The sequence below is a fragment of the Nilaparvata lugens genome, chromosome 7 (assembly GCF_014356525.2).
Source record: "Nilaparvata lugens isolate BPH chromosome 7, ASM1435652v1, whole genome shotgun sequence".
Lineage (NCBI taxonomy): Eukaryota > Metazoa > Arthropoda > Insecta > Hemiptera > Delphacidae > Nilaparvata > Nilaparvata lugens.
Window position 1 is genome coordinate 20173200 of NC_052510.1, and position 23671 is coordinate 20196870.

Here is a 23671-nt window from a genome sequence, read left to right on the forward strand (position 1 = left end):
TCTACTTTCTTTAACTATAACTAGTGCAACTACTTTCTATTTTTGTATGCTGTAGTTATTGTAAATTATATCAGTTGATCTTGATGCAGTTGTGGTTGAAAAGTTGTTACAGTTTTAGTTGATAGAAAAGATACTAGATGCAGATTATTTTCAATAAAGTAATATGAAAATAGAAGATACTGTACATGTTTTCTATCCATTCTTCGTTATCAAGTAATTTCTCAAGTTGTGTTTTTAATTGGTTTAATACTGGGTTTTTCAGTAAGCTAATCCAATATTGAGATGTAATACTTTCTCTTCCTCTTCATTTAGTCTTTTTAATCATCAGAATAGAAATTATTTTTAATGTACATAAATTCACGATTGAAGTAGAACAGAAAGTTTCTTTGAAAGGTGTTGTATTTGTTCGAATTATAATGATGTATCACACAATGGGCGTTTACATTCAAAATATTTGAATTATAATCCCTCATTTCTTTAAAAACTAAAACTTCATTCAGCTGCCATTTTGAATAAAAGTATCATAGAACATTTTTCTTGTTTTAAAAAGGCCTTTAAAATGATGTACGACACAATGGGTGTTTACATTTAAAATATTCGAGTTGCAACCCCTAAGGTACCCCTTATGAGGGGTTGAAATTCAGTTGTACGTCAAAAGGTAGAGTATTTGACCAATAACTTATCCTGAAAGTTACAGTATTATATGTACAACATTCTCTAACTTATTGAAGTGTTCCCATACATATGACTCACTCTGTATATTGGGGTATGCTATAAACACTGGTATTAACAGCGCTATACCCCCCAGAGATCTCTTTCACAAACCAATTCCTTCTATATTTCACATGTTCTGTACCGTAAATTAGCTCGTCACTTCCCACATCAGATTGAATTTTAGAACGTCTCGAAATCCCTATTTAAATTGAAATTGAATAAATTTTTAATACAGCTGGGAGTGGACAATGCAGAAAACATCATCACACCAAATTATAATACCCACCTTCATCGATAAATCCGCTGGTGCTGACAACCTGTCTACTGTTCTTAAAATCTGTATGCACCATTGCACTAATTAATCTTTTTTTGAGCTATCCAATAATTCACTGAATGTAATTATTAAATTCAATAAGATTTTGAATTTGAATGCATCAAAATTAGTGTTTCCTTTCTCTCTGTAATACTTGTAATAATTATGCAACTCTGGTTTGCGTACAGGCATTTTTGCCCATGCAGACCGTTTTCTAAAGATTTTATTTGGCTCAATGTATTCATAAGGTTGTTTTTTTTGTTGTTTTATATTGAAAATGAGTACATAAATTGTTTTTTTTTTTTTTTTAAATAAATATATCTTGTCTTTTGTAAAATTACAAGCATATAATATTCAAGTAGAATAACAAGCTACGGTAAAAACACATAATTAAATAATTTTTGGATCTCCACAGTCATTTGTTATCCAACCTCTTTTCCAAGAACTAATTCATTAGTTACGTTCGTCCTTCAAATATCAATCTCTAATTAAGAATAAGGTAATGATTTATTTCTTTTACACGACAGTATACAATAAAAATAGACACATAATCTTAATTTCAAATACTTTTTACAATATATCATGCCAACAACATGGGACCACCTTTGTGAACCCACCCATGTATTATAGGTTGTATACTCCTTTTTTCAATTGAATTATAACAAATTGAATTTCTTTGCAAATAGTTTGTTACAAAACGTTTTCACATCAAACAACCCTTGAGAGCATGAGAAGAATGAGAAAAATTTTATAGGAGTTTATGGTTCTATAATTTGTTTTAGATGTTCTATTTCTTAATGCTGTATTATTGATGTATAGTCCTTCATATAAATTATACGCTCCTCGATCACTTTCTACAATGGAGGCTTCAGACGTTAAGAACGCCTCCACTCCCTCCTTCAACTAGATTCGGTCTTCAAGTATATCATGTATCAATACATACTGGTATAACTATAACTATGTTTATTGCCAATACTTGTTAATAAGCTTGAACATTATTCTGAATACATTGTCATTTGATTTTCGAGTCATTTTAGGACTATTCAGAAAAAATATTAGGGAGATGATATAAAAGGTATGCTATTAAAACAAAATGATGTTGCTCATTCTTTATCACAGGTGGATGTATGCAATTATGACTACTCCAAACATGTCTTCAATTGCTATCCTACAACCGGATTTAGTACGGTTTATTTCCTTGATTGTATCCAAGAATTTATGTTTCACCTACAATTAGCGAGAACGCGAACAAGCTTTTACCTGAACAGGTTTAGCCATCAATATTGTTTTTAGGCATTACCTGAGAGGATTTCCAAGAACTTTGAGAGCTCCGTAATTAAATTGAGATATTTTAATGTATTGGTGTGTAATTAAGATCTCCATTATTGTTATATCAGTCAATTACTGTATAAATTATAATAATACTTTCCTTTCATTCTTTTTCCTTCGTCTTTGTATCCCCAGAAGAAGGGATACAATGATTCTCTACATTTTAGACAATAAAGAAAATTGGGACAAATCCAGTGTGCTCATATGTTTTCATAAATAAATATCTATAATATTTGCAATTGAAGTGCGTTGCTGCTACTCCTGTTGATGTCCAATCAAATGATTTGATTTCTGAGCATCAGTTTTGTTGCACAACCAAATCAGTGGGATTGAATGCTGTCACTCATTCATTAATTCATTCTGACTCGTGCTGAATTTATTACTGCTGTCCAAGGTTTCGATTTTTATTATTCAGCCAGCTTTGGAACGTGACTTAATTCCACCTCAATGAGATGCAGCAGCTGTGCTTTTGGTGTGATGTGAGGTGTTTATGTGCACATCGTTTAAAAGTGAACTTGCAAAAATGTTTCAATAGTTTGTCGAGCTACCAAACATATATCGTAGAAATGGGGTAGAATAAAACTACTTATTGGGTGAAAAAAATACTGACCAACTGGTCAGTGACTAATGTGTGAGCACCACTGTTGGTTGAGGTCAGCTCAACTACAACAATAAATTACTATGAACTTAAAAATAACTTCCCAATTGATTCAAACCTACCTTAAATTGTACTCATCCCTTCATCATTCATCTCTTCACCAATGCTCAGCAAAAATGAATTTGAACAGAACCGAATTGGGTAATCCAAGTTCGGGTTTTTGAAATTCTATAAAATAGAATATTTGAACCACTAAAAATAAGATAAGATGGTTTCATATGAAGGAATAAACAAACTGTCTTCATCGTTTTTAATTGGATAGGGCTCTTGGGAAACTCCCAAAAATATTATGGATCATGTACTTTAAAATTTAATAACAAGTTTGTAATCCCCTTAATAATGAAGTAAAAATTCAGGAAGCCATATCATTTTTGCAATTTTTTACTAGAAAAAATAGTAATTAGTAACTACTGTTACTACTATAACTATAGTATCTATCTAGCTTTAATAAAAGTCATAGATCTATATAACTATTGTGCATTATAGTGCCAGGACATTACAGTAATAAGTAGTTTTTTAAGAGCGCTTATTTAAGAGACCGAAAACTTCAAAGCGGCTAAGATGAAGGAGAACTATTTTAATTGAGGCTAATAATTTCGCCATTAAACAATTAATCAATAAGGACAATTGAACAACTAACCTCTGCTCTCGCGTCTCGCTTTTATTGCTGCCAATCGTCGAAATTTCTCTCACGTAGCTAGTTTCTCCCACGCTGTTGCCTCACTAAAAATATACGCCATATACTTTGGCTACTTGTTTTCAAAATAAGCCACTCAATCTATTTTTAGAAATATCGTATCAATTGAGCCCGTAGAGTTATTCACCTCAAAACAAATTTTGGTTTCTTCTAGTGAGGTAATGTTGGCTTGAGCTAATGTGTGTTAATAGAAAAAAATATTTTCCATTTATTGAGTGGTTGGTCAATAATCCTTAGTAACAAATTTTCTCGTTTGAAAGTTTTGTGAATTCTTAAATTGAACTTAAATCTAATAAAGCTGAAATCTATATACTGTAAAATATTGTTAACTAACAAATTCATTTTTGCTATGATTTTTTTACACAAGAATAAATGCATTTCTCTATAAAGTGTCAGTATCATTAGTTGTGGAAAATTGCTAAGTATTTTTGTGAAAATAAATGTGTCAATTAACAATATTCTAATTATATACTGTAGGTATCTAATTTTCTATTATTTATTAGATTTAATAAAAGTCATAGATCTATATAACTATTGTGCATTATAGTGCCAGGACATTACAGTAATAAGTAGTTTTTTAAGAGCGCTTATTTAAGAGACCGAAAACTTCAAAGCGGCTAAGATGAAGGAGAACTATTTTAATTGAGGCTAATAATTTCGCCATTAAACAATTAATCAATAAGGACAATTGAACAACTAACCTCTGCTCTCGCGTCTCGCTTTTATTGCTGCCAATCGTCGAAATTTCTCTCACGTAGCTAGTTTCTCCCACGCTGTTGCCTCACTAAAAATATACGCCATATACTTTGGCTACTTGTTTTCAAAATAAGCCACTCAATCTATTTTTAGAAATATCGTATCAATTGAGCCCGTAGAGTTATTCACCTCAAAACAAATTTTGGTTTCTTCTAGTGAGGTAATGTTGGCTTGAGCTAATGTGTGTTAATAGAAAAAAATATTTTCCATTTATTGAGTGGTTGGTCAATAATCCTTAGTAACAAATTTTCTCGTTTGAAAGTTTTGTGAATTCTTAAATTGAACTTAAATCTAATAAAGCTGAAATCTATATACTGTAAAATATTGTTAACTAACAAATTCATTTTTGCTATGATTTTTTTACACAAGAATAAATGCATTTCTCTATAAAGTGTCAGTATCATTAGTTGTGGAAAATTGCTAAGTATTTTTGTGAAAATAAATGTGTCAATTAACAATATTCTAATTATATACTGTAGGTATCTAATTTTCTATTATTTATTAGATTTAATTTAAATTTATGTGAACCAACAATTGATGAAGATCAAGTAGTGAAAGTTGAATTCACTTGAAGAGATGTTTCATCTCCAGAATTTTCTATATGTTGTTTATTTTCTAGCTTACAACTCGTTGCCAGGATTTTTCAATTCAGAATAAATGTCAGGTAATGCTTGAAAAAAAATCAAAGCAGAGATGCCAAGTAGCCAGTTCCAGATTACAAGACTACCTGTCTATTAAAAAACGTGTTGACCCCATTCTCGATGCCGTTTGCTCATCTCTATTTTTAAGGGGTTTCCTTTATGGAGTTTGAATTTTGTTAGACATTTTTGGCTTATTACAAAACGATCAGCGTTTTTTGTAGTAGTGAAGGAGATATTGTGATATATCCAATCCATATTGTTTTAATAAAAATACGGTACTAAAGGCTTACTTAAAGTTGTCACAACCACTTGAAGAACGAGGAACCAAACTTTTCCATGAAAATGTGGTTGTGACAACTATGAGTAGTTTTGGTCAATAAAGTAAATGTGCTCACTTTGAAAGATAACAAACATATCATAACACTACTTTTGTAGTGTCTGATTGATTAGGTGAAGAAATTAAAATGTACATAACCTACATAATATTTGGACAATTTGAGACAAAATTAGGAAATTGAAGAAGTTTTGGGTAATAGCCTGTTTTTTCTTTTCCGACTAATGTATTCTTTGCTCTTTCCAATAAATAAATAAATAAACTTCCTTTCATCTTCCATCCTTGGTCATCATTTTAGTTTTCATTTGTATTACTCTCAATTTCGTTTGTTTCTTCCTAGCGATTCAATAATTCAATTGAAGTCATCTACATTCTAATTATAATTCTGTATCATTGGACTTGTATTGTTGATTTCAATTTTTCTCTCATAATATTATCGCCACTCATTCAATAAACTAAGTGCCGGTTGCACAAAAGCAACGGTTTCCCACGAGAACCAATCAGAGAAGCCGTCTCATCTAAAACGGCTAGATTATATTTCTTCTCTCGTCAAATTAATCACGGTTAAAATTTAACCGGCTTTTGTGCAACCGGGCATAAGCTTTTTATATCCGATAAACGAATATTTTCTCAGATATCTCAATTATTATACTATTCTGGTATAGATTGATGGTTAGCCCAGGTCCAATGATCCTAGAATAATGCATGAATATGTTTCTGAATAAGAATAGAAAACGTAGAAAAAAGAATAGTTCCGGTTATAAAGGAATAAGCAAAGAGAGAATTCCAAGCCTTTTGAGTTGTCATGATCTAATTTTGCGTCAACTCATCGGCTCCCAAGTCAGAAATCGTTGAAAAAATAACAAGTTCTCTCAATGAATCACATAATGACGGCTTGTAAAATCATTCCTGGTATTCAATTACTTCAGTAATTTATCCCCTACAATGTTGCATAATGCTATGAAATTCCAGGCTGAATTGTAACTTTCTAAGAATATTTCTCTGCTACTACTAACTCGTAATACTAGTACTGTATATACTATCTGATCACTATTCTTCTTTATACTTACTCTTCAATTTCCTACATATCTTCCTCTGAACTCCTCAAACCTAGTTGTCATATTCTCATTCTAGAAGATTTCAGAGTACTTGAAGAAATATTCTGTTTTGTTCCTTAAGATTGTTTAGAGTTATAGGTGAGCTAACTTTTAGAAGAGAATACTTCTGAGGAGTTCACCTTGTAGAATTTAACACCAACTGTAACAATAGTTCAAAACTATTATTTTTTTATTATTTTTGTTCACAGTCAGAGTACTGTTTCTTTTCTCTGTTTACAAGAAAAATAAATTTCTTGAAATTGAATTATGCGGTAATGAAAGCATGGATCTGCTCTAATTTTGATAATATGTGGCTCAATTCATGTATCTATATACATGGTTAATATTGCTCCACTCTTCTGTATTAGTGGTATTGTTATGTATTCATCAACATAGAATCTACTCTACAAGACTTGTGATGATCGTTTGGTGTGCTTAGGATTCATGTAAATAAGTAATTTGGCGATACAGTAATACAGTAGCGGAAATAGTATCATACTACTCTATTCTCATTATACATGAAATAAGTGATATGTCTAGTACTGACCACTGCACTGCGTTTAGTTGACCAGTGTACTGGGTGTAGTAAAAAAGACTTCTGAATCTTCTGATCGAAGTTGAAGGGTGGTAATTGAAGAGGGAGGTAAAGAGGGTCATTTGCTGTATACTTGTGATATTTGGATGAAGTACTGTAACTAGACGATGACTGTACTGCGTTTAGTGATGCATTGTAGTGCATCTTGTAGCGACGGTGTACTGTATTGAGTGGTGGTGTTGATGTTTCAGGGAGGTGTTTGGCGCGTGGTGTCGCCGCGTCGGTCCCTCGCCGGCTGGCGTCATCAACAACCGACTGCCAGCTGATCAGGTGCAGGCGCTCTTCAATGACATGCAGCTCTTTCCATCCAACACTCAAGGTATCTCCCTTTTTGCTCAGACGGTATTTTTTATTCCTCATGTTGTCAATTAGTAGCCAGGCCCTGAAAGATCAGGCTGGAGCTTCAGCTCCATTGGAGTTTGCTCCTTGCCCCGCCCCTGTTGCTGGCACTGGTTCTCATGGTGAAGGGAAAACCACTAACCAGGGGGAGTACACGTGATGACTTAGTGAATTAGCCTGGCTTATGGCAGTACGGCTGGGTGAAGACTCTAGACTATGGGAGGTTCATGGTTTGACCGAGTCACCTGAACGTCTCCGTCTCTCGGAGTAAATGGAAATGTCTCATAGGCCAGACTGTGGGACTTGGGTAGCGCCTCCATCTCTGGAAGTACTTTGTCGAAAACCCCCTTTCACTGATGCTTCTTTCCGAAACGCTCTCGTCCTCTTTTGGGCGCCTGTGTGATGGAGTGGTGGACGTGCAAGCGCCCACCCTGGAGACGTACATATTTGGGAATCACGAGTATTTTTCCTGGCCTGTAGATGAGTTAGAGGATACGTCGGGGCCGTAGCCTGGCCCACGTACCGCCGAAGCTGCACAGTGCCCACTTGGAGGTGTGATGTAAACGTGTGGTGTCGCGGCCAGAACCATTTCAAATAGTAGCCTATACAGAGTTGGGTAAATATGGAAACAGCTGAATATTTATTTTAAAAGGAAAATTTGGCGATGGGTCTGATTGGGGATTCTATTCTAATAAAATAACTACTTTTCTGTTGCATGAAAATTTTGTTCCGCCCTCTCGGAACCATAATTTTGAATCCAACTTAATTTTTTAAAATGGGAAGGTGGTCATATGATGCATGATATCTCAAACCGTTTAAAAGTTATTCACATTCAAAGATACTAATAAATTATGAGTAGGTTGAAAATCGGACAGATCAAAATTTTCTGTTCAAATTGCTAAATATGTGAGTAGAAGTTAAAGTGTTCACTAAAGCCGTGTTTTCGTAACGGGCAGACGACAGAATTCACTTTCAATTAACATTGGTTCTTATGGGAGTGTTCACCCATCGACAGAAAGTTGAGCAGAAAAAAAGAACTGTTCAAATCAGAAACGAACTGTCGTTCATTTTGCCGTTCTTTTCAAGGCCTATCAACACAATGCTATTTTGCTTCGACCGATCACTGCTCGTGAACCGTTTTGTCGAAAAAGAACTAATTTCGGGATTCTGTCGACGGGAACAGACAGCTTCGAATTCTTTTTCTGCTCTGATCACGTGACACCGGCAGAATAATATTCTTTCTCTGGATCAGACGCCATGTTCTTTTTAACCTCAATCTTTGATTGATGGTTGGTTTGCTTTGATATTATTTTGCTGTCGGTTGTCAGATTTCGGATTGCTACTATTATACTGTGAAATTAATTTGCAGTAGAAAATTGAGGTTTAAAATATTTCCATTGATTTCTTTATTCTTATAATTTTTACAAGAGAAATTGAAAATGGATTTACAACAGAAAGGCGTAAAATTCATTATAAAATTGATGTGACAGTTCAAAGTTTTGTACTTTCCAGACCTGCACAACGAATTACCTATTTGAAAAATAGAATATGGTTAAAAATTGCTGATATGATAGAGGATTCAAGTAAGTAGACTTAAAATTCTCATAATAAAGTAGGCTAGATCTACCGTACACAATTTAATATAGTTTTTATAAGTAGACTCCCAGCATGTTTACAATTTTTATTCAGGTAGCCTAAGCCTACTGTAGTAGGCCTTTAATAACCTAGTCTCTAGGTCTAAATTGCTATCTTTTTCATTTTTCAAGAAGTTAGAAGTTGACAAAAGTTTATTTATTTAAAGTATAATTTCTAGTATTTAATAATAATGTAATTGTAAAGCCTAGACTAGGCTGTTTGTTTATGGTAGAGAATTATCACAAGAAAGAGATAAATCTAATCAATTATTTAAACTCATTCAAGCTTGATTGATTAGATTAACATTAAATGATCAGATTCAAAACATTATTCAACCAAGATAACATTTTGCATTTCATTATAAGATAAGATAGCATTTCATGCTAACAATCTTTTAAACTTTCATTGAGTTGGCCTAATCACAAAATACATTTTTTATAATGCAGCTAGTAGTTTACACAAACCGATTTATTGAAAATAACATCATTATTTGACTTTGAAGTATTTCATTACATTCTTAGTCCTAAACTTCCATTATCCTTGCTGTACCTCTAAATATTGTAAACCCATAGTTTATCAATACAATAACAAAACTAACATGACTATTAGAACATTTACTTTGTCTTTGGTACCTATCTATTAATCTTCTTTTAATTAATTCAAATTCACTTGGAAACAAAATTACATAGATTGTTAACCTATAGAAATAACTTGATCAGAGTCAGTGTAATTGAATATTGAAAGAAGATAAAATAGGTACTATTTTTCTGGTTGACCATTGCTACCAAACTCATTTAAAACTAAAATAGTAATGTATTTGAAACACTTATTCATGCTCTATAGATCGATATATTGCGTGAGGCCAGGTAAATCAATGTAAATAGTATAAATTAAAACACGAGACACACAACATAGATCGATAATAAAGACACTGGAAAACTTACATTATAATCGGAAATATTCAAGGAACTGTGTCCCTTTTCTCGACCGAACAGAGAGTGTAATGTAAGTTTTTCAGTGTTTTTAATCTATCTTTGTCGTGTGTCACCTGTTTTAATTTATATTATAAAACTTTAAAGTGTTTTCTGTTGTGTGCTATGAATGTAAGTATATACTTATAGTATTTATATCTAATGTAAATAGTTTATCGAGGCCCAGTTCACTTGTAATTTATTCAAAGTCCAAACTATGTCTTATCATTGATGATTAATTTCACATTATCTCCAAAATGAATATGCTGGAAGATTATGTTTCTTTTTTCAGGTACCATTTACAAACAAAATATTGAAGAGAATGTGCTCAAAGGAAATGCATATGAATTCTTTTTTGTTGACCAGGATGGAACAATTCTTTGGAACCTATACTTAGAATAAGTTAGTTAGGTAAGATAAAATTCCACTCATTTTTAAACTTTATATAGGCGATGTCATTTTATACAGTTTCCCATTTTTTAAAAGGTTTATCCACTTCAATGTTTTATTATCGATTTGATGGTAGATATTCAAATAGTAAGATTTAACTATGGTACGTGACTAAAATAATAGAAAAACTGACTGAATTTTGAAATCATTAATAGCTTACAGGAAATCTTAATATTTCGAAACTACCTGAAACCACATGAGATCAAGATGGACAGTTGAGAAGAGTGCTTAAAAAACAATGTATTCACTTATCATTCAGGGAATAGAGTTATTCATAATATTTGGGATTCCTTCCATAAAGAAATAATTTATGTAACATTATCTAATAATGTGATAACATTACATCAATAATTTGATGTTAAAATTGTTTTTAAAACACTCTTCTCAACTGTCCATCTTGATCTTGAGTGGATGATGACTTTATAAATGACCATACATTAGAACTATGAATAGATGACTTCAAAAATTCACCCAGCAAGTGCTGGTAGAAAACACTGAATAATAGCTTTTAATGACAGTCATTCCACCTTTTAAAGTTTATGATTAAATTCATGGATGAAATACCCACATTGTTCTGAGAGAGATTTATGTATTTTCAGTTTGGTATTCATTTTCAAATCACTTAGTTCTACTTATAATGTTGTTGATAATCATCATTTCAGATTAAGCAATTAATTTATTGATTATTTCCATTTGTTTCATTAAACTTGTTTCTCTAAATGTAGAACTAAAAATTACTTTATGCAGTACATTTTGGAAGAGTTAAGTAAACCAAACAAGAAGTAGGCCTACTGACCACAGAAATAAATAAATAATTGTTCATGGTATCCAAAAATATATTGTTCACCAACAAGTTCTTTTGACCTAGGGGCACACTGATTAATCCCAATTCCTGCATGGAGATTTATTTATTCAATCATTCAGAATTACACAACTAACAGATTGATGCTAATAATAATTCAACTGAATGTTGGTTTATTGGAATTTCTCATATAATATTACTTTGTCATTATTGGAGGGTTCCTTCCCAAGAAATATAATTAAAAACTTATACAGATTACAATCAATTTCAGAATTCACTTTGCAAAGTTTTTTTTATAATGAATAATAAATTATCTATAACTTTTTGATTTCAGGCCTAGTGATGTACCAGCCAGAAGTAGAGGATGACAAAGAAAATCAACTATGGATAATATTCCATGGATATGATTCATGTATGATGTAGTAGCCTACAGAAGAAAGAGATGGACTAATCTAAGAAATATATTCATTTTTTCAGTACATCTTGATGTGTTTATTTCATGTTATTCATTATAATATCTTCTTTTTCTGATCGCTCCTGCTAACTGCTTCAATTCAGGTAGTGACAACAGCAAGTGACATGAAATTAATAAAATATGTTTCAATTGTTTATACCTGAGGGATTTTTAAAACTATATTTAACCCAAAAGCATCGAACTCTTATTAACAACTTTATTGGTTCTGTATGTCTTCTGCTTTTTTGGAACTAATAAAATTATTTAACATTGCTGACTGGCAAATGCTATAGGTAACACGTAGTTAAATAATAGACTTAAATTGGATATAAAATAGGGTATCACAATTATTATGTATTGTATTAAGAATTAAGTAATAGTACTTATTTACTGCATTGAAGGGGTAATAATTCTTTGAATATGAAAAATAACTTAAGCAAAAGTTGAAAATATGATGTTCCAAGCCACATCAAATATAATCACTTTCAATTCTACCTTCTAGGCTATATTTCCAAGGTTTTGATTAAAATTGATAAACTTTTAGAACATTATAGTGAATAAGGAGTTTGAAAGGCTACTCTAATTCTAATTAATACCCTAATAAAGTATTAATTTTAATAGGGCAACTTTAATGGTTAATTGTAGAAAATAACTAGTAGGCCTACCCTAAAATATTCAAAATAAGCATGACCAGTTTCTAATCATGTCATTGCCAAGAGAGTCCTTATTGAAAATGTCGAAACTAATCATGTTTCATTTTGGAATATCACAAGGGTACTAGTTACCTTCTATAATTAATAAATATTCATCCATTTTAAAATAGGCTATGTGTTATTTAAAGTACCATAACAGAACTCGTTTATTAAAGCAAGATATAGTTATCTCAACAATAATTATTAGAATTAGTTCGCCTGTTTGAATACACTTTGTACATGTCATATGTGTTAATCTATAATAATAATAATTTCCAATATTCTTATAGCTTTTACTGGTGAGGAGTCCCTAATTGAACATTGCCTGAGAAGGCATATTGATTTAGGCAGTCAATTGGCCTCACGATTCTTATACATGATTGTATATCAGCCGGGACCGTACCCATCCAATGATCAAAAAGGGGACTGCTAAAATAAAATTGCCTAAAAAACGTTTACAATATTGATATCCCTTGGTGTAATATATCCCATAGATTCCAAAAATGCCAAAATTAAAGCACTTATTTATTATTTATTTTTTTTTTCGATAGAGCTTCAATAGGCCTTTGAAGTTGAATATGGTACTCATAGTAGGTAGGCCTACCTATAAACGATGTGATTCAAAGAACATGCATTGACTCTGAAGGCAATTGATTCTAGTTAATAAAATAATTATAATAATAACTTATTAATAATAGAATGCTTCTAGTTAATAAAATAATATCTTATTAATAATTAAAAACAATCAGTTACTTCAAATAATTTACCCTTACAAATTTCAAGCATAGGAAATGAAAAGTTAACTCTTAGATTGACATGCCTATAAAGCATAGAATTTTGCATAATTATTGAAGTAACTAATAATTGTGGAAAAGTTATTTGAGTTTTAAAAAGCAATTAATTCACTTTATTGAATTAAATCTCCAATAATCATTTCAGAATTACCTTTTGGACAACCCAAAAAGTTCATTACCCATAACACATAAAGCAAAATTCATGTCAAAGAACTAGTTCTTTGAATGTTACTGTTTCTGCCCGCCTGGGTGCGCTGCAATCGATTCTGCTTCTGCCCGTTACGAAAACACAGCTTTACTTTTGAAAAATTAAAATTTGATAGGTACTTAAGATTTTTTCTAGTTTTTCTATATTTTCTTTAGAAATTTTTTTGAACTATCTTAGGCCGAATAAATTCAGCTGAATTTTTCGTTCATTGCAGAACGCACAGCCTCTATAAAAGAAACTACTTTTCTGTCGCTTCAAAATTTTGGTCCGCCATCTTTTAACCGCAATGGTTTAATGTAAATTCGAACAGTCATATACTGTTGTACGTACGTACGTTTATGTATGAATTGTGGTCAAAAAATTCGGTTGAGTTTATTCAGTCCTTATTATAGATGGGCCTCAATAACCACGACAGATACAAATTACTGTATTTATTATCAGTCTCATGTTACTTATACGTTATACAGTATTACATACATTTCAATTTGAAAATGTAGATTCATTCATAAACAGTAAACAATATTCATGTGTCCTGTATTTACGCTGAATAGTGACCAAATTAATTTTCTAAGGCGTATCAGAATTTACACATATTAAAATTTCCGTTCATTCAATCTATAATAAGGAATGCATCATCCATGTAATTAGTATTATCAGTTTGAATGCTATCATTATTAATTGTCCATGGCAGGGCGAATTTTTTAAAATATGCTTCATTAAAGACCGACCGTTTTTGAAAACATTTGATAATGATATAGTGTAGTATACTCAATATTGTGTAATGATTCTATCATTAGATATGACACAATTCGCTCAAAGGATTTTTTTTCCTAATCAATAAACTATGTTTGAACATTAGTTAAGACCATTTTGTATAATTTGATGTTGTCCATAAATGGTTTTCTGTTTATCAGTATTATTTATTTAAATTGCTTATTCTGGTACAACCCAAATTTATGTTTCGTAATTTTATAAACCTTTCTCTTCTATTACTTCAATAACTTTTACATTTAAATAATCAAGAATATTTAGGAATAATTTGGAATATCTTGAAATTTAGGAAAAGAGAATAATGAAAACTCAAACATATTATTCCTTGATGATTTTCCATATTTTTCTATCGTAGTCTATGTATAGTTAAAGACCTACTCAAATAAAAATAATAGACAATAATGTTGAATAACTTGAAGGATCTCCTCCTTCTAATCTTAGTTTTATTATAGTACTATGTATACAAACATTCCTTAAATAAAAAAAACTGAAAACGTTCGCTTCTGGCAAATTAGCCATAATTTTTTTATATTAATTAGTAGCCCATCATTTTTTTCAGATTATACAGGACATAATATAGAGCGTTTTATGATTATTCAAACATATTGACTCATTTGTTATTTCCCGTATCAATCATTTCATGGGATACGCGTTCATCGAAAAACGTCCAAATTAGATCAATATATTCATCAACAATACTCTTCATGCTACTGTATTAATTTTTTCATCTACTTCTAAAAAGATGATAATATTCTTCCAGTATTCTCACTACTCATTCAATATACTGAGCTTTTTATACTCTCCCATATACTAGTATTTTTCTCAGTTATTTCAATCAATTTACTACTCTGGTACTGTATATATTTCAGTTAGTCCATGTCTGATGAGTGATGATTCTAGAATGATTCACTATCGTACATTTCTGAAGTATGACTTTTCAGAGGCAAAATTCGTCGAATTTGCTTCCATGGATATTTACCATTCATTTTATTGAATTGAATGCATTGCAGCGAAGGTCAAATTTGTTTCCAATCTCCTGTAATATTATGTTCATTTTATTCAGTTTTTAAAAGTTGTTTTTTGTTTTGTAGTGGGAGAGATGTTGCAGTGTGCAAAGGAGTGTGCCGTGGACCGGGGCAATGGCGCTGGCTCTTACCTCACATTCAGCGAGTTCTGTGTCTTCGCAACCGAACTGAAAAGATGCTATGAAAAAGGGTAAATTTATACATTATTAATCTTTGTTTGGTTAAGTAGAAAGTCACTCGTGTTTCAGTCAATCAAATTTTCAATGTTCAGTTCTCGAAGACAATAATTTGTATCTCTTAGTAGACTAGTCTGAACCCACAGTGCAAAGCACCGCTTGTTCTGTCAAAATTAGCCGTCGCCTCATTTGGTACTTTATTTAGACTTCTAGTCCAAGCAGATCTATCAAAATCTTCAATTTATTTCTGTTGAATTTTTTTTCAAAAACAGTAAAACCTGCTCATACAGGACAATATATTTGGTTCAAACCAAATTGTATGCATCATCAAACACATAAATAAATAAATCGTTTGTGATTTATTCCTGCAGAATTTTCACAATGACTGTACAAGTAATTAGAATCCAAAGTATTTTAATATAAATTCAACTTATGTTTGAGTAAAATATGATTCATACTATCAGATTTACCAAGCTCAATTCTCAAATATGAGACATAAAAACGTTTCTGTCTATTACCACAGACTTGACTATTCTGTTACTGCGGTAGGTTTAGTGTTATTGTACATTACTATAGGTAGACTACAACAAAATTGTCCTAAACTTAGTTGAGTTTTCGAAGTTGTGTAGAAATTACAGTAGATGGTTTTCTCTTGTGACAAGTCGGGCTTTATATTATTAATATTTGGAAGATTATCAATAGGTTTGTAATTTTTAGTTTGTAATGAACTATTTGTTGTTATTAGTTTAAACATTTCAGTTTATGGTTATTGTGGACTGAAAATTATCAGTGAATTAAAAATTAACATAACCCTCATTTTGAGACTGTATATTTGAAGTTCGGGTTTGAAGCATTTTTCCGCGAATGTCAGTGATTTTTTGGAAAAATATGCGGAAAGAGCATTATTGTCAATAAATGAATATACACTATTCACATTCTTCCAGTTTATATATTGCCGTAGCAAATCGTCTATTCTAAAAAAGTATCACATCAATATTTGATGTCCTCAGAAATAATGAAATAATTTGGTTTTTCGTCCATCATTTTCAGTTCGTATTTTTCCTAATGGTTGAAAGCCCAGCTTAAATTTCAAGTTTCAAGAAATAATATTGCTTTATTTCAATCAATTCATCATTATTAGAAAGCCCACTTTACTATTACTTCCGGTACAATGATATTTAAAAGTTATATATAAAAAGTAAAGTAATTTATTTGTTGTTTTCCAGGATATCGTGTCCAGGATCATTAACAAGACTGCTAGATCAGAACGGAGTGGAGAGGAAACGGAAAACACGGAGGATGCCCAGTAAGTTGCCCAAGTTCTATATCAGCTATTTAATTGACCGAGCGAAGTGAGGTCTAAGATTCAAGTCGACGGTTTGGCATTCTCTTAATTCATTTACGGCGAAACGCGGTAATAGATTTTCATGGAGATTTGCATTTGACAGGTATGTTCATTTTTTAATTGCGCGTCGACGTATACAAGGTTTTTGGAAATTTTGCATTTCAAGGATAATATAAAAGGAAAAAGGAGCCTCCTTCATACGCCAATATTAGAGTGAAAATCAGACTATAGAATTATTCATCATAAATCAGCTGACAAGTGATTACATAGATGTGTGGAGAAGCTAGTCTATTGCTGTATTTCCATAAGGTCCATAGTTTCAATCAGGTACTTGTGGATGAGAATACTGCGTGAGGTCTACTGTTCACAGAACTACTAGTTTAATTCAAAAGTAAGCAGATTTTTAACATTCCTTAAACTATTACTTTGTCAGAACTTACCGGAATCTCTTCTAATTTATCGGAAGAAATTGATTTCTCAGAAATATGCAAAAACTTATGCCTTGAATAATTTGTAATATTTGTTTACAATTATAATAGCCTTTCTATGCGAGGATCCAAGTAACTTAGAGGTTATTGCCTTCAGCTCATAATGGATTATACCTGGGCATATTACCAGAGTAGACCAAATGTATATTAAGCTGTAAGCAATGTATAATGTATATTAATGGCATGATTGACTTCGTTGTAGTTGAAAGTAATGCATTAAATATTCAACTATTAGTATGAGTGTTGGAGTTTGCTCATTTCGTACGCTAATTTACTACTCAAACTAGGAACTGTTCAAACCAACAAATCGTATCGTACCAATTCCATAATTATCGTATGTCACTCCATTTAATACTAGTCATACGGAATGGTTCCTATTTTTTATGTTTATTCTATTCTATTTTTCTAGTTTTGAATGGTTCATATTTTGACTCTTAAATTGTTCCAATGTGAGCACCCCGTCCCAATCTTTCCTAAGATACAGCAACATTCTAGAACTATTTTAAGATACCGTAGGAACACCATCTCAACTAGTTCATCCTTGAATGGGTAACACAATCATATTATTTGCTATTGCTATTGACATACAATTTAATACTTTGTGAAATATTAATACTGAGATATCAGATTCCTAGTGTTAATTTTCCACTCTTTATCAACAAAACAGTTACCGTATTTTTCATTGTCACTGTTAAGGATGATTTGATACTCTGTCTCTTCGTCTCTCCTCAACCTTCGTAGTATATCCGATTTTTTTGTGGTAGTAGCCTGATTACAGTCACAATTTACACATTGTGACCTTGAAAAACGTCATTTGTTTGTAATCGTTATAAGTCTTATTTTAACATTCAAAATGTCTATCAATAGCAATATTATATTTTGTGCCATTGTTTTGTTTTCGTTTTCATGTACTGTTTTTATAAAACATATTATGCTTATCTTATTTTAATGCCTGTATTCTAATAAGAATGTTTTAGTGAATGAGTGCGAACCATCGGAGTGGAACCAGTAGATTTATCTAAAATTATTAATCTTAGTTTTCATATCGATGTTCATATGATTATTCGTGTATATTTTGCAGTGAAATTAACCGATTAATTTTTATTCCCAATTGTATATAAATTTTGGAAAACCAGAATGAAATCTGATATTGTTGAATTTTTCAGAGGTCATAGCCAAAGATGAAGTATTCCTTGGCGGGTCTTGCAACCCTACCACTTGGAGACAGAATGTAGCCATTCCATTACTAGAAAAACTAGGCATTACCTATTATAATCCAGTAAGTATTGCTGTCAAAATTATTCAATTATTTCTTATAGTATTAATTTTTTGCTTTATCCAATAAATTAACAATGTTCTTGATTGTCCTGAATTATCGATGAATTGACATCAAATTCAATTTATTTTTCATGGAAGCAACTAGTGGTTCTTAGTAATAATTCTCTACTTTTGAGTATTATATTAAAATTATTAATGACGTTTTTTTTTAAAATTATAAATTTTGATGGTGTGATTTGTATTATGACCTTTGATTTTAATTTATCGCTACCATCGATTTTTAAAAAAGCTTCTGTTCTTGGAATAAATTGTTTAAACATTATCGGAATATATAGGAAATATTAGGTACCGTGTATTAGAATCGATAATTTTGTAATAACATGAACTTAAAAGAATTGATTGTTTCACCCATTTCTACTTAATAAGCTAAATAACCAACTAAATTAAATAACATAAACCAGTTTTAACTCATTGATTGTTCTAACTACATTTTCACCCGAAAAGCTAAATAGCTTACTAGAGCACTGGCGACTGGCGACTGATCAGGCAGCATCAGTTCGTCCGAGTTTTTCAAATTCTTTTTAATAAATTTTAATTGAAATGTCACCGTATTGCTAGCCTAACAGAATACTCTAGTAGTTTATGTTCCAAATTTAAAGCCGATTTTGTTAACTCAAGCCTCGACTACTGTCTATTATTACGGCTTTGGCCGGGTGAAAGTGTGAAAACGGCACAATATGAGAGACAACCAGCGTCACACCGAACTACTAAATATCGCCTTGAGTTAACAGTGAAATTCGGAACATAACGCATAAACGCCCTCCCTATACCATGGGATATCTTCTTATGTTATCTTTTCTCTATTATACTTTATTGTACAATAATTATTAATGACAGTCTAGAAAACGCTTTATGGTTGTAGCCCAGGGCATACTTAAATTCAAAATTTTATGTTTATATGTGTTCATATCGAAAATTTGACAAGTGAAGGAAGCGTAACCTACTTTTTGAACTATGTCATCACCTAATTTTTGAAGAAAAATAACACAAGGGTTGCCCTAATATTTTATCTGCCAATGTTTACTCATCAGTGTTGTTTGTTATATAAATAAATGAGTGAATGAATGTTTCAGCAAGTGGAGGAGTGGAGCGCGGACCTGCTGGAGCTGGAGCACGTCGCCAAGGAGCAGGCATCGGTGCTGTTCTATGTGATCGACTCGCAGACGCGCAACATCGCCGGCGTCATAGAGGCGGCGCACCTGGCGGGCGCCCGTCGCAAACTGGTGCTGGTGCTCGACAAGTATCAGCCCGGCCAGTCGCTCGCCTCTGGCACGGAGACCATCTCTCAACTGTGAGTCACATCATTGAAGTTTATGACACATGTTAAATCACGCCTTTTTACGCATGAGTAGGATTTTTTCTTAAATCTGATTGTAGAACAAATAAACATAAATGATCTCATTACAGCATACTCTACTGTAAAGAGATCATATGTTTTCTTTACAGTCGAATATGTTTCCTAGTTCCGAAATAGGAACAGCGATACTAACTCAAAAAGCCGCCTTCAGCGCTCCAGGTGGTAGTTTTGTTAACTACAATCACAAAATTCCTGATTCGAAACTCTTAGGCTCAACTCACACTTACGCGACTCAGGTCGAGAAGAGACTCGACTCTAGTGGAGAGCATGTGTTTTCAAATGGTGACGTCGCGGAGACAAGAATCGACTGGTCTGAGTGGCACCATTTGGAAGCACATGTTCTCGACTAGAGTCGAGTCTCTTCTCGACCTGAATCGCGTAAGTGTGAGTTGTGTCTTAACAAGTTTATGTTCACAGAATGCATTTAGTAACTCCAACAGCATCAGGTACTGTTTTGTTTCGCAATTATTTTCCTTTAATTTTTATAACACAAAAATAGTGTACGTTTTTGGCCTATGGCGAATACGAAAGATTATCACCTCATAGAAATTACATCACAACCGACAACTTGTCAACCCATCTGCATGACACCTTCTAAAACGGAGTAAAACCATATATGACAACTAGTCGGGACCTTGCTTGCTAGTTCGGGTCAACTCGTCTGATCTTTTCCTCCTTGGATAGAGTCTTAGTTGGTCGAGTTCTCAGTTCATCAAGTGCCTATTTGGACCATTTCTACTGAGGCAAGTGAGAAGTTGGGTCGTTTAGTTCGTCAAGTCTCCGGTATCAAGTTTTTGTTGTTGGCTGATACACAGTCAGTTACACCGTTGTACACTTATTCTACGTTTTAATTCCATTTCGAATCGTCACCTACATCGCGCACGTCATAAATAAGGTATTATTTTTGAACAGGCTTCTTTCCGCGTTGTAAAAGTAGAAGTAATTTTCAATATTTACTGTAAAAGGAATGCCGTATATGAAATAGAATTTAATAAGCGTTCACTTATGTAAAACAACATCAAATTCAACAATGAACTTTTTATTATAATTTAAATCATGCATTTTTGAGGATAAAAATGACTGAGCAAGCTATTCAATATTGATATAATGAATGTTTACTTAGAAAATCTTGAAAATATACGTTCCATCCCTCTTCAAGAAAAGTGTGTGTTTATGCCTGATTTTATAACTCCAGTAGACTTTTTTCCTTCTTCTTATTCTTCTTCTTCTTCTTCTTCTTCTTCTTCTTCTTCTTCTTCTTCTTCTTCTTCTTCTTCTTCTCTTCTTCTTCTTCTTCTTCTTCTTTTTCTTCTTTGGCTGTGCCTTATCCCATTTAAATGGGGTCGGCATTCCTTCCTCTTAGTCTGCCCCTCCACAAAGTCACAAGTCAGCCGCTATTCTATCTCCCCACCTCATCCTAGGTCCACCTCGTCCTCTCACACCATCCAGTAGACTTTCTATGCTGTGAAAATACGAGGATGTTATTGTGGATGAAACTTTTTACTGTTGTAATTCTAATAGAAGATTCAAAAATATTGGAAAAGAGCTGCTAGAACAGGGCTGACTCAAAGAACGGAACAGGCCCAAACCGTGGTTCTCAGAAGAAGAAGAAGAAGAAGAATATTGTAACAGAGAAGAAAATATGATACTACAACAATTTATTTTCAATTTGATTTTTGTTTCAGAGAATATGAGGAATTGAGTGCTGGCGTACAAGTGCTTCAAGACCTGGTTGAGAAGCAAGGCATACCTGTTTTCGACAACATACCTGTAGCCATCAACTGCACTGCTAAGGTATCAATCACAATATAACAACATTCACTTCGATTAAAATTGAAATGAAGAAGTTGATTCGACTTGAAATGCAGTACGTTAATTTATATTAGAACAATAAAATGCATGGCAATGGCATCAATGACGATTAAAGTATTTACTTCCATTCGAATTGAAACTATTTCATTGATCGAATAGAATCACAGTAAGTTACTTTGATTCATGAAAAAAGAGCAATAAAATACAACATGATTCCTCCACATCTATAAGGCCTCCAGGATTGCTGAATGGAGGGCCCAGCCGAAGCCTCTGGTTGGCCTGCTGAGGCTGCTGCTGCTGCTGCTGCTCATTGTGGTGGTTCTTTAGAATGGTTTTTGCACCAGCAGAGTTAGGGGTGCGAGGGACAGGACACGTGCCAGGCCCTTGAATGAACCAGGCCGAACACGTGTCTCCAATTCCAGGTTGGAGGAAAACAAACGCTGTGTGCTCAGGGGGTCCCGACCCTGTTTTAGGTCATCCCGGCCTCTTTTGCTCATCATTCATATCCACAATCATGCGGGATACAAAACAAAATCTGCCGCTGTATGACTCCAGTGATAACAATGTTAGATAATGGGTAGATCATTGCAAGCCTATTTATCTGATCACAGCAAATACATCTTATGAAAAGCAAAGAATGTACGAGAACTTATAATATTTATATGATTTGTGATTCTGTCCACGAATAAATAAATAAATAAATAATAGAAAATATAGACATTTCATCAACTGATATAGTCCGTCAGGTTCACAAATTCTTGTGACTTGAAATTTCCATTTATTATTTAACATTTTTTGTTAATTTACTTACTTATTGAATCAAAAGCATTGCAATTGTTCCTAAATTTAGAACAATAAATTGAAGTATTATTAGAAGAAACATATTATGATTACTGCTTGTTAATAATCATCACTTTCAAACATTTAAATTACGACATAGCAGTCTATTTTTTTATAAATAAAATCTGTTAGCTTCTACTTACGTTTGTCAACACTCAACAGTGTTGAGAAAGGGCCTAGTGTCCGAAAGCGCTCCACAAACTTGAGTTTGTAATAGCTTTTATTTATAAAAATCAGACTGCTATGTCGTAATTTAAGTGTTCAAAAGTGATTATTAAGATGCATTCATTCTCCTTCCATACAACAAATATATTCAAACTCATATTTGAATTATATTACTTGAGTATTGTTTATAACTAAATAAATAGTTATTGTATATTGTTTCAGGTGCTGAGAGATGATTTGAATGGACAAGATGGAAACTTATCAAGCATCCAATGCAACAATGCAGATAACCATCAGGTTGGAGAAAGACTTATGTGAGTAAATTTGCTATATTCATTATTATCTATCTCCTTTCGATTTTCTATGTTATTGAATTTCAATCTGCTACAATAATTTGGTGTAATCTTACAATTATATTACAACAATAATATAACTGCAGAATGAGTTTAAACGAAACAATTTTTGATTTCTCAATAAGTAATGAGTTTTGATAAGAATCCGAGAAGCTGTTCTCATTTCTGATTTCACTTTTGATTCTATTTTTGATCGTGACTCACTCAGTTGAAAGGCTATTTTCCAAATCATTAATTCACTGATTTCTTATTCTTGAAAACCCGTGCTGCTTTTCAATGATTTCTATTTTCGTTTAATATTTTATATTTCTTCTGCTATTCAATTTTTTGGGAAATTCAAACGATAACTCGTTGTTTTCATTGATGAATAGCTGAATATTGGAGAAATTGAATAGTAGAAGAATTCATAAATAAACCCCATTATTTTATTTGTTTGCAGGAGATTAAGGGAGGCATTCAATGCGCTGGAAAAGAATAGATGTGGACAAATCAGCCTAACGGATGTAAGTTATTGACTCAAAT

The 23671-nt window shown here is 32.5% G+C and overlaps 1 protein-coding gene and 1 long non-coding RNA gene across 11 annotated transcripts in view; both read left to right on the forward strand.

The window, feature by feature from the left end:
- The window catches only part of LOC111044525, an 89789-nt gene that overhangs the window by 55081 nt on the left and 11037 nt on the right, over nt 1–23671 (forward strand). For all 10 annotated transcript variants that reach the window (XM_039432308.1, XM_039432307.1, XM_039432310.1 and 7 more), the window contains 8 exons: nt 7326–7453; nt 15342–15465; nt 16678–16757; nt 18451–18563; nt 19696–19913; nt 21665–21773; nt 23019–23110; nt 23589–23652. In XM_039432308.1, the coding sequence (XP_039288242.1) occupies nt 7326–7453; nt 15342–15465; nt 16678–16757; nt 18451–18563; nt 19696–19913; nt 21665–21773; nt 23019–23110; nt 23589–23652 (928 nt within the window). The remainder of the gene's footprint in view (nt 1–7325; nt 7454–15341; nt 15466–16677; nt 16758–18450; nt 18564–19695; nt 19914–21664; nt 21774–23018; nt 23111–23588; nt 23653–23671) is intronic.
- Nucleotides 8900–11723, forward strand: LOC120352307. Its single transcript, XR_005571763.1, has 3 exons — nt 8900–9056; nt 10372–10490; nt 11666–11723. It is a non-coding gene; the product is annotated as an uncharacterized LOC120352307 (long non-coding RNA).